Source organism: Grammomys surdaster, unplaced genomic scaffold (genome assembly GCF_004785775.1).
Source record: "Grammomys surdaster isolate TR1022 unplaced genomic scaffold, NIH_TR_1.0 325, whole genome shotgun sequence".
Classification (NCBI taxonomy): domain Eukaryota; kingdom Metazoa; phylum Chordata; class Mammalia; order Rodentia; family Muridae; genus Grammomys; species Grammomys surdaster.
The window spans coordinates 2,424,568-2,439,513 of record NW_021604744.1 but is presented as its reverse complement, the minus strand read 5'-3'; the positions used below and the strand labels follow the sequence as shown (position 1 = coordinate 2,439,513).

Sequence of the window (14,946 nt, the reverse complement as noted above, 5' to 3'; positions counted from 1 at the left end):
AAACATGCTACTGGAAACTGGGAGTAGAAACTATAGCTTGAACATATAGTATATTTAAGGTAGAAAATGTATCTTGCACATCAACTGAAGGAATATACTAGAGCAAGGAAAAAAAGCCAGAGATGAGATTAGATTTTGTTCTATTCCTAGTAGCACTGATAACCCAGAAGTAAACAACTTCTCTTTAGTCTGTTAGCTAATCTTACTTTAGTCAAGAAAGATTACGAGAAAAGTTCATCACAATCTGAAACTTTACTATATCTTCCCAATAAACTAAAATGTTGTATCAGTCACTAGTACCTCCCAGAAAAAAATTTTTAAAAACTAGTCAGGGGCTGGAGAGATGGCTCAGAGGTTAAGAGCACTGGGGGTTCTTCCAAAGGACATGGATTCAATTCCCAGCACCTACATGCACCCACGTGGCAGCTCACAGCTGCCTGTATCTTCAGTTCCAGGGCATCTGACACCTTTAAAAGGCACTGGCTTTAGACAGGCCCCACATAAACTTTTAAAAGGTGAAAACTCAATTTTGTCTCTGATTTCTAAAATAATATTCTGTAGAAAACATTAAGAAATGAAAATTAGCTTAAAGTATTGTGGCAATTTAAATGAGAATGGTTCCCTCTATCGGGCTCATATTTGTTTTCCAGTAGTTGACTGTTTTGGAAGGATTAAGAGGTATGACCTTGTTGGAGAAGGTGTGTCTCTGTGTCCTGCTTGTGGGTCAGATGTAAACTCTCAGCTACTGCTCTAGGACCATGCCTACCAGCTCACCTGCTGATAGATATCCTTCCACTCCACTCCCCACCGTGATGATCATGGACTAAGCCTCTAAAACTGTAAGCAAGCCTACAATGAAATACTCTTTATATGTTGCCTTGGTGACAGTGTCTCTTCACAGCAATGGAAAGTAACTAAGGCAAATATGCACTAATATTTTCACATAATTACATACTAAGTAGTGATTATGTTACAATCTATTTTTACCAGCCAGAACAGATTTAGCACCTGCTTATTTAACGATGGACCCAGTGCTAAGCATTTACAGGGCATTTACAAAGAGGATAATTATAGGTGATTTACAGGTTTATGGTTGTAGGGCTTTAGTTTGTTTTGTTGAGACAAGGTCTCTTCTACATAGCCCTGGCTGTCCTCAAACTCACTATATAGACCAGGCTGATCTCAAACTCAGAGATCCACCTGCCTCTGCCTCTCAAGAGCTGGGATCAAAGGTGTATGCTACTACACCTGGTTGATTTATAGGTTTGAAAGCAAAAACCTGGTTATATTAATTTCTCTTAATTCAAGTAAAATCCTTGTCTGAAAAAGGGGAGAAGGGGGGAGACACAGAATCTTAAGTATTTCATTACCTGACTTTTAAGTAGAATAAAGAGCAAAATTGGAGACTGGAGTGAGGACTCGGCGGTTAAGAGCACTGGCTGCTCTTCCAGAGGACCTGGGTTCAATTCCCAGCATCCAGGAAGCTCACCACTGTCTGAAACTCCAGCTCCAATTCTGACATCTTCACATGGATACACATGCAGGCAAAATGCCAATGTACATAAAAATAACAGTAAGATAAATAATTAATTTTTTTAAAAAAGGAGAAATGGAAATTTAAACTTGTAAATTCACACCAAGAAATTAACTCTCAAACAGTTTCACTGGACTCTTTCACTTTACGTCAAACCTACAGTAAAATCAAGAGGAAAAACACAAGTCTATCTAAAATGTATAATCAAAAGCTATTTTTAAACAAAACTAAAAACCTCTTACCTGAGCATGAAAATTGGACATAGTTGTTGTTTCTATATCTTTCTTTCCCAGTATCTCCATTTTCACTGGTGAATTGGGGAAATTATAAGAAAAGTAGTCTAAAAAGTCAGGTAAGTAAGTAGCTGCCCCATGAACAATGCCCATTACATAGAAAGCTGCGGAGCTTTCATTCTCACTGAACACTAAACCCACAAATTCTTCTGCGAATCTCTGCACCTCCATAGGGGACAGGCCGGAGAGCTCGTCACTGTAGGCGTGGATGACGGATGCACCCCCGTTCGGCTGGTGCTCAACGTGAATGAGCTGCCTGAACTCCAAAGTGTCCAACCTCCTGAGGCCGCTCTCAACTCGCGGCTCCTTTAAGGACACAGATGGAAAGTCAGTGTTATCAGGAACTTCTGAATCACAGTTTTTGGTATCCATATGTTTTCCAATGCAATCCTTGACGTTGTCATTTAAGACGCCTTTGGCTTCCTGATCTTCAGTAGACAGCAGTCCTGAACAGATGGTCTGAATAGATTTGCTATACATTTTTGGACGCTTCCGCTTTTCATTCTCTTTGTGTTTCTTTTTCTTTTTCTTCTTTACTTTTTTAATTTGTAAGTCTTCTATATTTGTTTTTGGTTTCTCCTTCCCACCTGTTGGAAAAAAAATTTTTTGAAATGCCATATTTTACTTACTTAAAAAAAGAAACATGTTTTTAGGAGCTGTTCTATAGTACATAAGTTTACTTGTGACAATTCTGAAAATTCAAATTTAGAGACCTTGTTTTCTATTCAAATTTTACTTTGTCTTTCCTTCTCATCCATTTTCTGCCTTTATATACAAACACAGAGGTAGTAGGCTCTGGACTACTGAGTGAGTCAGTCTCAGAAAGTGTAGTCTTCAAACTGTAAAAAGCAGAAACTCAGAAATAAATATGAGCAATAACCTTCAGGTAGTTCTCATGGATGTACTGTAAATTTTACTTTATCTGAGGTTTTAAAAAATCATGTCAAGAGACCAAAAACAAACAAAGGAGACCAAAAACAAACAAACAAACAAACAAACAAACCACCACGCAGTGAGAAGTGAAGTGTGTGCACACTCTAACACCATCATCGACAATCAGAGCACATCAACCCCTGCGCACGTCACTCCGTCTCAGTAAGCTGCAACTGCACTAGCCTAAGTCAGTCAGAGCATACGGCGGGCCGAGGCAAGCTGGGACCCGACAGGAGATGACAGCATCACCTCCACTCTCATACACTAGACCCCAGTGATGTCCAGGTGCTAGGTAATGAGATAAAGGAGAAGAGAGGAAGACGTGAGAATTGGAAGGGCATTGTAAGGTTTATACAAAAAAACTTATGTGAACAAAGGCAACAGACTCAGGATCAAAACCTCAGAAAATCCAGGAACAAAAGACTAATCTAATCTATACAGGCTACTTAATTAGAGGACCTCTGTGTACCTATAAGCACACATATCATTTACATACACACACATAATAATAATGAATATTTTTCTAATTTTCTTATATAGAAATAAGCAGACTATGAAAATACTACGTGTATTGCAAGAAAATTCTGTTTCCTAAGCTAAATATGAAAAGGACAATAAAGTGACATTTCAGAAAACAACCCTCATTTCTCTTCTGTCCTTGTTCAGGAGTGGGGGGATGGGGACTGTTTAGTTGAGTACTAGTGCTTTACCTGCTTGAATGTCTGTGTGCCACAGGCATGCCTTGGAGACCAGAAAAGGGGAGTCACACATAGTTGTGAGCCTCCAAATGGGGTGCTGAGAATGGAACCCAGGTCCTCTGAAAGAGCAGCCAGTGCTTGTAGCCATGACTCATCTCTCACCCCTTCAGGAGAGTTTTACTGTTCTGATTTTTAAGACAAGCTAAGCATGAACTCAGGTCGATCCCTCTGACTCAGCCTCTAGGGACTGTGCTGCTGAGTTTACAGGCCTGAACCATCACACTCAGCTTTGGTACTCGAGTCCTATGATAACTTTCCACAAATAAAATTACCCCAACCTGCCTTGTTAAGGGAGGACGGTTTTTGGGATGAGCCTCAACCCTGGTATCCAACTGAAGATAGCCCTGAGCTTCTGACCCTCATTCCTCTTTCCCAAACTCTGGGATTGGAGATGTACACCACCATACCCAGTATTATAGAGTGCTGAGAACACAGTCCAGGACTTCCTGCAGAGAAGGATGGACGTTATCAACTAAGCTCTATCCCCAGCTTCTTCACATGACGCTTTCCATGTTCCCAGAGCTCTTAGTCCTTTACTTTTCAGTACTGAGATGATCTACCTATTTTCAAAACTAAATCTCTCAGGCCAATACCCAAAAGACTTGACTTCACACAAAAAAACCCAAACACCTACATATAGTATCTTTCCTTTATTTAACATTCTTTTCCATTGTGTGAGTGAGTGTGTGTGTGTGTGTGTGTGTGTGTGTGTGTGTGTAAGAGAGAGAGAGAGAGAGAGAGAGAGAGAGAGAGAGAGAGAGAATACATGCAAGCCTGTATGTACACAGCCATAGCATGTGTGCTGCAGTCTGAAAACAACCTTCAAGAGTAGGTTAGGTTCTCCCCTTCCATGTAGATATCAGAGATCAAGGGATCAAATTCAAGTCATCAGCAGGTGTGGCAGCTATGCCTTTAATCCCATCACTTGGGGGCAGACGCAGGTAGATCTTTGAGTTCCAGAGTAGCTAGAGCTAGAGAGAGACCAAGTCTCAAAGGGAAAAAAAAAATCAAGTCATGTAGTGTTACCTTCTGAGCCACCTCGCCAGCCCTATGGATGGATGAATGAAGAACTATGCAATGAAGAACAAAACTAACATGACAATTCAAGTAAAACAGAGCCTGTCAACATGGAGAAGTCTGTAAAGTCCTAAGAAGTAAGACGTTCATTCTTAGAAGATTCTAAAATTAGCAGTTTTCAGCCTGTGAGTCTCAACTCCTTTGGGGGTCAAATACCAGATATCCTGCATATCACATGTTTATATTATGATTCATAATAGTAGCAAAATTAGTTACAAAGTAGCAACAAAATAAATTTAAGGTTGTGGGTCACCACAATATGAGGAACCGGTCACAGCACCAGGAAGGCTGAGAACCACGCTCTGATTAGTTTGATGTATGTACTTCTAAAACATCAGGTCAGGTAAGCATCTTAAAAACAAAAACAAGGGAGTTGGTTGTAATATTTGTCTCAAATAAGAGAAGCATCCAGCTGAGCGGTGGTGGCGCACGCCTTTGATCCCAGCACTTGGGAGGCAGAGGCAGGCGGATTTCTGAGTTCGAGAGTTCGAGGCTAGCCTGGTCTACAGAGTGAGTTCCAGGACAGCCAGGGCTACACAGAGAAACCCTGTCTCGAAAAACCAAAAAAAAAAAAAGAGAGAGAGAGAGAGAGAGAAGCATCCAGATCAATTTCCAGCACTATTTATTATATTGACATATGATAAAATTTAAATATACTAAAATCAAAATGTAACTTTTCTTGTAACTTACTGTTGAAGTGTGGTCTGTTGCTTTGTACTGTAATGTTAGGTGCAGACACCAAGGTCTGGCTGCCCTGGAAAGGAAAGAGTCTACAGACACACCTAAGTGACACTATGTGACCTTACTCCCAAGTTATTTCTGATGGTAAATAAAGATGCCTACAGCCTATAGCTGGAAAGAACTGAGACAGATGGGGCTTGATGTTCCTGGGCTTAGGGTCAAAGGAGACCTCAAGAAGAGAGAGAATGTAGAGAAAGGAGAAAGATACCATGGGTTAGCAGTCAGGCAAGCATGGCTAGGCGGGCTGGCCAACTGGAGTTAAGAGCACCCCAGATGAAACAGAAGAAGTAATAACTTGGGGTTAGCAATAGGAACTAGATTTTAATAGCATGGAGGGTAGATATCTGCCCAGCCTTAGTGCTAATAAAGGCTTATTATGAATATAAAGGTCGTGTGTCTTTTATCCAGGAATTAAATGATCAAAGTTGGGGGAGAAGCCCTGGATTGAGAGTAAATATTTTCTACAACAATTCAATTTTAATGAAGTATGTAAGATGGCTGGAACATACCCACACGTCCAAAAAAAGTTTGTGGATTTTGGTAGAAAGGATAAGACCCACTAAAGTATTTGTAACACATTTGCAAACTAATAACAAGTAACCCATTGTGTAAAGGTTGTCTATTAACATCTTCTCACATGTAATTATGTATAATATACACACATACATACGTGGAGTCATATAAAACTTAATACAATTTTTACTCATTTTCTTTCTTTTTTAAATCAGGGTCTTCCTATGTAGCCCAAGATACCCTAGAACTCACTGTCCTGTTCATGCCAGCTTGCCACCATGTTCAGGTTACACACACACACACACACCCCTACTTTTTTTTTAGATTTATTAATTTTATATGTATGAATGAGTGTTTTGACACCATTTTTGTATGTGCACACATGTATGCCTGGAGACCAAGGAAGTCAGAACCAGGCATTGGATCTCCTGGGACTAGAGTTACAGACAGTTGTGAGCTGCCATGGAAACTGTATCCTTTAAAAGAGCAGCAAGTGCTGTTAACTACAGAGCCGTCTCTCTAAATGCAGCTCAGTGAAAGTTTTAAGGAAAACCCAAAGGAAATGAGATTCAGGTAGAACAGATTTAGTAAAGTTTCTATTTTCAAATGTCTGTCTGTTACAACTTGTAACATAAAACAAACGTTATAAGGAGAAATGATGAGTGCCAACAGGAGAGAGAGAGGGAGGGAGGGAGGGAGAGAGGGAGGGAGGGAGGGAGGGCGGGAGGGAGGGAGGGTTGCACGCATCCCTACAAGTATACCACCCCTAACAAGGTGACCATTTTCCTGCTCCACAACAGCAATAAACGGCTCCAGTACTGGCCAAGTCCACACAGCAGTCAACACAGATTTGTTCTGCTGGATACTAAAAGCCAACACATGGTACCTACAAAGGCAGGGTCACTTTTTCAAATGAATCACTTTTACTTGTACAATTACCTATATACTACATACTGAGGAGGAAGGAGAGTTTTGATTTTGTTGCTTTTTAATCCCAGAATTATTCTTTTAGACAAGATTCCTACCTGCTTCCTGAGTGAGTGCCACTGTACACTTTTACTTCTATAACCCTCACAGCAACATAAGCAGTAGAAATCATTACCTCCACTACAGTAGTTTCCTTCAAATGTCGGAGTCATCTGAACATTACAAACTAATTTGTATGCCTACTTCACTCTCTGCCTTTATCATTAGTTTCACCCACACACAGTTCAAAATGTCTCCTAATTTTTCCATCTACTTCAAAGTCAATGTTAATATTGTATATCCCTAGAAAACTCTCAATTTGGTAGGATATTTTCATGTATACAGTATCTAGGAATCTAGGCGTCAGTGAAGAACGTAAGAGCTTAAGTATCTTGAGCCACAGACTGTTTCTCTCATCGCATAGGTATGTGTCACTGCACATATCAATAAAGAACAAAACAACTAACAGACTAAGCCAACAGGTCAGCTGAGTAGTCAGGCCCAGGGAGCAGCAGCTCCAGCCTTAAAGCCTAGCTGCAATTCTCAAGCCCTGCCTCAGGGGCTTACACGCTAACCTGGAGTACAGTGAAAGCACAGAGAGAATGCCTGCAGACTTCCATCCCTGGTACTGCACATACAGGCGTGATGGTGCACACCTGACTTCAGAAGACCTGAGTCCACATGGTGATTCACAGCCTCCTCGAACTCCAGTTACAGGGATCACACACCTTGTTCTGATCTCTCCCACCACTAGGCACAGGTACGGTACACATCCATGAAACAGAAACATTCATATACATAGAATAAATTAAAACAATTAAAAAAAAAAAAACAGTAGCCAGGCATGGAGGCAAATGCCCTTTATCCTAGCACTGCAGAGGCAGAGAAAGGTGGGCTACATGACTTGTCGACCAGCCTAGTCTAAAAGAGCTCATGGCTAGCCAAGACTACATAATGAGAGCCTGTCTCAACTTCAAAACAAAACAAACCTTAAATTAATAAATAAAAGTTTAAAAATAAATAAAAGTTACAAGACCACGGGGGCAAGAGAAACAGAAGGATTGAGAACATTAACCAAGCAGTCACCTAATTGGTGATATTTTTTTTTAAGATGTAAAGAACATTACAGAAAAGAAAATTCTAGGTATGGCAGAACTGGCTCAGTGGTTAAGATCATTTGCTGCTCTTCCAAAGGTCCTAGGTTCAGTTCCTAGCACCCACACTGAATGGTCCACAGTCACCTATAACTGAACTGATCTGACACCCTCTTCTGATTACACACAGTATACACTCAGGTACACATACTAAAATAAATAAATCTCTGAATGTAAAATTCTGACTTGTAGAAAAATTTATTATATAAAGAAACAAAAAGGTGGCACACGCCTTTAATCCCAGAACTTGGGAGGCAGAGGCAGGCGGATTTCTGAGTTCGAGGCCAGCCTGGTCTACAGAGTGAGTTCCAGGACAGCCAGAGCTACACAGAGAAATCCTGTCTCGAAGAACAAAAACAAAGAAAAAAGAAAATGGAGACTCCATCTTTACTGTAAGTAATATAAACTAGTTATTATGTTTCATATTTGCTATTACAGGGTGTTTTCCCCTTGTGAATATAAATGTTGATCCACACCCAAATTTACTATGAAATATATCCAAGTCAAAGGTTTGATTAGCAACTGTTCACAGTCTATTAACCATCTAATTTAACAGACTAGCCAATGCCTTCCCAGCTGCCTAATGCCAACATCACTGATTCAGACATTCCTAAGTAAATTTGAGATTGTTTTTATTTCTATTGTAACATACGTTGTTTTTATATGATTTATTATGTTACTGCCCAACATACTACACCAAAATTCTTCCTACTCTTCCCCGTGTACAAACAATAACAAAATATAGTTTAATAGGGAAACAAGAAACAAAGAGGATGCTTTGGGATTTTTTTTAAAAAACCAAAAAGGATACCCTTAAGCAAGTAAGAAATAGAATAATATAGCACCCCTTCTGGTTTGGCTCAGATTAAGTGTTCCCTCTCAGTCCTGTTCTATGGTGAGTAGTTATACTCCAGTATCTGAAGAAGCGGTGTAACCATCCCTACCGTTGCAAAATTACTTTAGCCTTTTATTTCAAATTATATAAACATGGTTAAAAACTAATAATGTACACATTAAATTATATAACTTGTTTTTAAAATAATTTATGTTTGTGAAGCTTAACCATGAAAGCCCTAATAGTTCTTGAAACACATACACCAAAGCAGGCTACCATGCAGATACAGTTCCCCAACATGGATTTACGCTTCCCTTCTACAGCAGTCTTACTCTTAGTAAAGATCGGAATCAAATAGCATTTCTTATTTTAACAGCTTGGCTAGTAAGCATGCTGAACAGAATACAATGTAGAAACATTCACTGAATATAACTTACTTTTCAGTGAAATCTTTACATCTCCATTTTCTTTCTTGATCTCACTCATTACTTTATGCTTCTTTCTCTCTCTCTCTTTTTCTTTGTCTTTGTCTTTAATTTTGTCTTTGATTTTATCTGAAAGACAAAAAATATTTTAAAATGTTACAATATTTTTTTCTCCATAAACTTTAATTCAATTTCTAGAGGTATAAAATACAAAAGCAAGTTGAGTTTGGTGGTGCATGCCTTTGACTCCAGCAGAAAGGAAAGCTGAGGCAAGCATATCTCAATGAGCTGGAAGCCAGTCTAGTCTACACAGCAAGTTCCAGGGTAACCAAGAGCAACAAGATGATACCTGGTCTCAAAAACAAAATAAAACAAACAAACAAAAAACAAAAAAACAAAAAAACTCCCACCAAAATCGAAAACAAAATAAACACAGTACATCCAAAAACCATGACTTGAGGGAAAAAAAAGCCTGTTTTTTTTTTCTTGGTTATGCCTCAGATTTTCTACATTTCTTCTTTTATTGAACATACAATATATATCAAAATTTATCATGCACATTTAATTTCAATGATTATTGTTCATTCATTTTATGTCAACCAAAATATAGGATTAATTTCAAATCACATAAAATAATTGGCTAAACTGGAATGGATAAGTATTCTGAAGAGTTATAGCTGTAAAACTGAGCACATTCCTATTGTGAACAAACTTCCACACGTGAGAAGGTGCTGGATGCCATCCTCACAAGACCACCATCAGAATTATATGAAGGCACAATGAGGACACAACACTAGAGACTGAGCTCCCTTACCTTCCAGGTTTTAAGAAGAACACGACTAACATAGCTAGCTAGTGTTTCTGTGACAGTAAATTATGGGGCTGAAGGACTCATTGGTGGAGTGCCACAGTGGTGGCACAGGCCTTTAATCCCAGCACTCAGGAGACAGAGGCAGGGAAATCTGAGTGTGAGGCCAGCCTGATCTATAGAGTGAGTTCCAAGATGGCCAGGGCTACACAGAGAAACCCTGTTTTGAAAATCAAAAACAACCAAACAAATCCATAGATTTATATCCTAAAAATTCAAACAGTTTTATGAAATGCATACTATCTTGTTGTTCTTGTTTGGTCATTCAATTTCCTATGACTCTAGCCAAGAGTAAATATACACAAAATGAAAACAAAATAATACTGCCCTTGCCTGCAAAACCTTGTTGCTGTTGTTGTTACAAAGGTATAACAGAAGCACACAACCTTGTAAAATGGAGTGTACGCAATGTATATGGATACTGCAGAATCCCTTAAAAATGCCTCCTCCTTTCTTTTAGTAAGCGGTCTCCTAATCCAGGCTACAGTCATGATAACTACATGACGGTCTCAACTTGAACTTACCAACAGAAACATAATACCATCTGCAAATTTGCATTTTTCAACAGCCACCTTAAAAGAAGTACAGGTGAAATTACTTTTAGTAACATATTTTATTTAACCCACTATATCTAAAACATCATTTCAGGCTGGAGAGATGGCTCAGTGGTTAAGAACACCAACTGCTCTTCCAGAGGTCCTGAGTTCAATTCCCAGCAACCACATGGTGGCTCACAACCATCTGTAATGGAGTCTGGTGCCCTCTTCTGGTGTGTCTGAAGAGAGCAATGGTGGTGTACTCATATGCATAAAATAAAAAAATTTTAAAAAAACACATCATTTCAACATGGAGTTTTTAAATTACTGAAATATTTTACATTTATACCTCTCACTGTCTCTCATCTCTGTCTGTCTCTGTCTATCCGTGTGTGGGGGTGGGGGTGAGAGATAGAGAGAGTGGGGCACATATCACAGCATGCATGTGGAAGTCAGAAGACAATTTAACAGAGTCAGTTCATTCCTTGAACTTTTACAGGAATTCCAGAGATTAAACTCAAGCTGTCAAGCTTATGCAACAAGTGCCTTAGCCTGCTGGGCTGTCTCACCAGCACTGAAATCTGAAAACCCAACTGCCTCCATTAAATTACATTTAATCCTGTACCATGAACAGCTGTGATAACGTGAGGTTGTTCCATGCTCCAAAGACACGCTTAAGGTCAGGCACTGCAAGCTTGGTAACTAACAGGCCTTCAGATCCCTAGTCTCGGCTGTACGTTTTCCATGTAGTCATGTCTCCATCTCTTCATAACAAAGGGCTGAAAAGACTGGCTCTTTACCAGTTTTGATTCATTTATTTTCATGACCAAGAATTTAGCCAGTTGTAGTGGCTGGCTCATGTCTCTAATCCCAGCACATGAAAGGCAAATACTGGCAGGGCTCTGTGATTTTGAGGCCAGCCTGGTCTACACAGTGAGTTCCAGGACAGCCAGAGCTACTTAGTGAGAACATGACTCAAAAAAAGTAGTTTTATCCTTCATAGTCTCACCTAAAGCTTAGAATAAACTTTCTAACTTGTCTCTCATCACACCTCTTGGAATGACAGTAGCAATTATTCTACTATATGAACAACACACAGTTTGAAAAGTCAAACTTTCCATAAGTACAATTTTATTTAGAAAGTGTTAAAAGGTATCAAGACATTTATTGGCAATAATAACAACAAAAAAATCCGAAGAATAAAACTGGGTGTTCAGAACAAGCCCCCTTACAGGCAGCTCATTTTTGACAATGGAGGGAAAAGAATCTTTTCAACAGACAGCACTACACCTGGATAGTCACAGTCAAAACAATGGAACTCCTGAGACTCCTAAGGCATCCTAGAGGACCCATATGGTGTATGTGGGGGTGGGAGAGATACTGCACAAAGGTACAGTGTGTCAAGGGAAAGAATTGATAGGCTAGATTCATTAACATTCTTTAACAGACACTATCAAGAGAATAGAAAGGCAAACCACAGAAGGGAAATAATCTGATTAACTACTACTATTCAATGTAGACTCTTCTTACAATTCAACAAAAAATGCCAGATTTTAAAACAGGTCAAAGACTTCCCCATAAAAACTGTACAGAAGACAAATAAGCATGCACGCAAAGGTGTGCGTCACACAGTCTGTCACTGGGACTATAAGTCACAGCATGTCACCATATGACTGTAAAATTGGCCAAAACCCATAACACTGTCAGCACCATTAAATACTAGTAAGCACATGGAACAGGAATTCTCATTCGTTGCTAATGGGAATGCGAAACACTACCCTAGAAGACTGTTTTCTTACTACACTACACCACTTTTATAAAATTCAATATATTTCATTGCTTAGTTTTATCCAAAAGAGCTAAAAACTTAGTTTCACACAACAATACATACATAAATAGTTATACTAGGTTCATTCATAATTATCCAAAACCAGAAGGAAGCAAACAAGATATTCTTCAGTGGATGAATGTAAACTCTGGTACATCCAAACAATGGGATATTCTTCAGCACTAAAAGGAGACGGGAGCTATCAAGCCATGCAAAGACATAGGAAAATTTACATGAGTATTACCTAACTGAAAGAGAACAGTGTAAAATACCACATACAACATGACTTCAACAACACAGCATTCTAGAAAAGCCTGGAGCCTGACTGTCAACCATTCTAGAAAAATTAGCAAGCCTTAGGCTCCAATGAGAAAATCTGTCCCATGAAAATAAAAAATAGTTTTAAAAAAAGTGAGGGCCACCAAGATGGCTAACCTGTAAAGCACCTAACCACATGGACCCCAAATGAAAATGGGAAGTGAGAACCAACTCCAAAGTTGTCCCTTACCTCCACACAGAACTACGGCATGCATGTGCACGCACTAACAAAAAGAATAAAATGTGGTGTCCCGAGGAATGACACTCAAATTGATGTCTGGCCTCCCCATGTATGCACACAAAATAAACAACAACAAAAAATGCTTAGAACACAAGTAGAAACTAGGTAAAAATCTTCCTGAAATAGTACACGAAAACAGAGAGGCTATCATATGTATATGTATGCATATATGTACATATATGTATGTGTGTATGTGTATATATATAGAGAGAGTACATACACACATTGTACATATATATACAAGTATCCATCCACATAATCAGATTTTTAAAACAAGGTAACTTTATATATACACGTAAATATATAGTATATACTTGTATATAATATGTAATCTAGTTATATACATATACTATTATATATTATATATGATATATAATATACATTATATCATGTATAAATATATTTTTAAAGTGTTGATTTCCAACTTGTCCTCTGCTAAACAGTGGTGTGATCATTCAGGCACTCAAGAATTCAAACAATGAACTCTGCTCAAGAAAATAAAGTAGTAAACAAAAAGGAAAGTAAGGCGGGACAAGTGGTAGTAGTTCACACCTCTAATCCCAGCACCTGGGCGGTAGGCAGATGGAGCTCTGAGAGTTCAAAACCAGCCTAGTCTACAAAGTGAGTTCCAGGACAGCAAGGGCTAAAGGAGAAATTCTGCCTCAATAAATAAATGAATTAATTAAAATAATAAAGTAAATAAAGTAGAGGACATACACACATGGCTCAGAAGGCAGCCAATCTATGTTAAGTTCAAACGGGATAACAGCAAAACAGGACTCCCAAGAACAGTACACAGGACCAATGCAGCCCTATGGAAGCGAATCTTTGATCTGGGTAAGTTACAGCTGCAAATGCATTATAAGCATTATAGGCAGTGGTTATTTTACTAAGATATGGGAAATGATTAGAAATAAACTGAGTTAGGGGGTGGGGACATACTACAACTGATAAAGTGCTTCCTCAAAACACACAAAACCCTGTATCAATCCCCAGCATAGGTAAACCACATATGGTGGCTCCCATCAGTAATCCCAGCACCAAGGAGGTGGAGACAGGAGGATCACAGCTTCAAAATTACTCTATCTCATGACCCACACAATTAGTAAAAAGGAAGTTCTTTTAACAGCTTTACTAGTTGCTGGAGAAATGGCTCAACAATAAGAGAACTTATTGCCCTTTCAAAGGACCAAAGCTCAAATTCCCAGTACCCACAAGGTAACTCACAACAATCTGTAACCCCAGTTCCAGAGAATCCCACAAGCATGCACATGGTATACATATGTGCATGCAGGGAAAATATTCATACATATAAAGTAAAATACTTAGATCCAAAAGAAAAACTAAAAAGCTCATTAGAATTTATTTAAGCATCATAAAATTTCAAACTGGAAGTTCTTATGAAATATTGAAAAAATCCATTCTAAAGCTTTCAGCTACTATACATTTTTGAAGCAAATATTCAAATAGGCTTCATATTATCAGTTTTAACTATCCTGGATATAAGCCTTAAGTTATCATAATGAAGTTTATTAGATCAACTAATCCAAGCAACCACCCAGAAATCTCCCTGTCCCTCCCACATCCAGCCAAGAATAAATACATTGCGAGAAATAGATCAGAGAACAAGTCGGAAACAGAAGAAAAAGAAAATGAAGAAGCAGAATGGACAAGCGGATGTGCAAAATGAAAAGATTACTAAAGTAGAAGATAAAGCTGGGTGGTGGTGGTGCACGCCTGTAATCCCAGCACTTGGGAGGCAGAGGCATGTGGATTTCTGAGTTCGAGGCCAGCCTGGTCTACAGAGTGAGTTCCAGGACAGCCAGGGCTACACAGAGAAACCCTGTCTCGGGGGAAAAAAAAAGAAAAGAAAAGAAAAGAAAGGAAAGGAAAGGAAAGGAAAGGAAAGGAAAGGAAAGGAAAGGA

General features: G+C 38.9%; 1 protein-coding gene across 1 annotated transcript in view; it reads right to left on the bottom strand.

Annotated features, from left to right (window-relative positions):
• Rsbn1l (round spermatid basic protein 1 like) overlaps positions 1-14,946 on the bottom strand; it is a 53,768-nt gene that overhangs the window by 21,565 nt on the left and 17,257 nt on the right. The window contains exons 2-3 of the mRNA XM_028778124.1: positions 9,242-9,358; positions 1,777-2,414 (exon numbers count right to left, since the gene is read on the bottom strand). Coding sequence (XP_028633957.1) covers positions 1,777-2,414; positions 9,242-9,358 — 755 coding nt within the window. The remainder of the gene's footprint in view (positions 1-1,776; positions 2,415-9,241; positions 9,359-14,946) is intronic.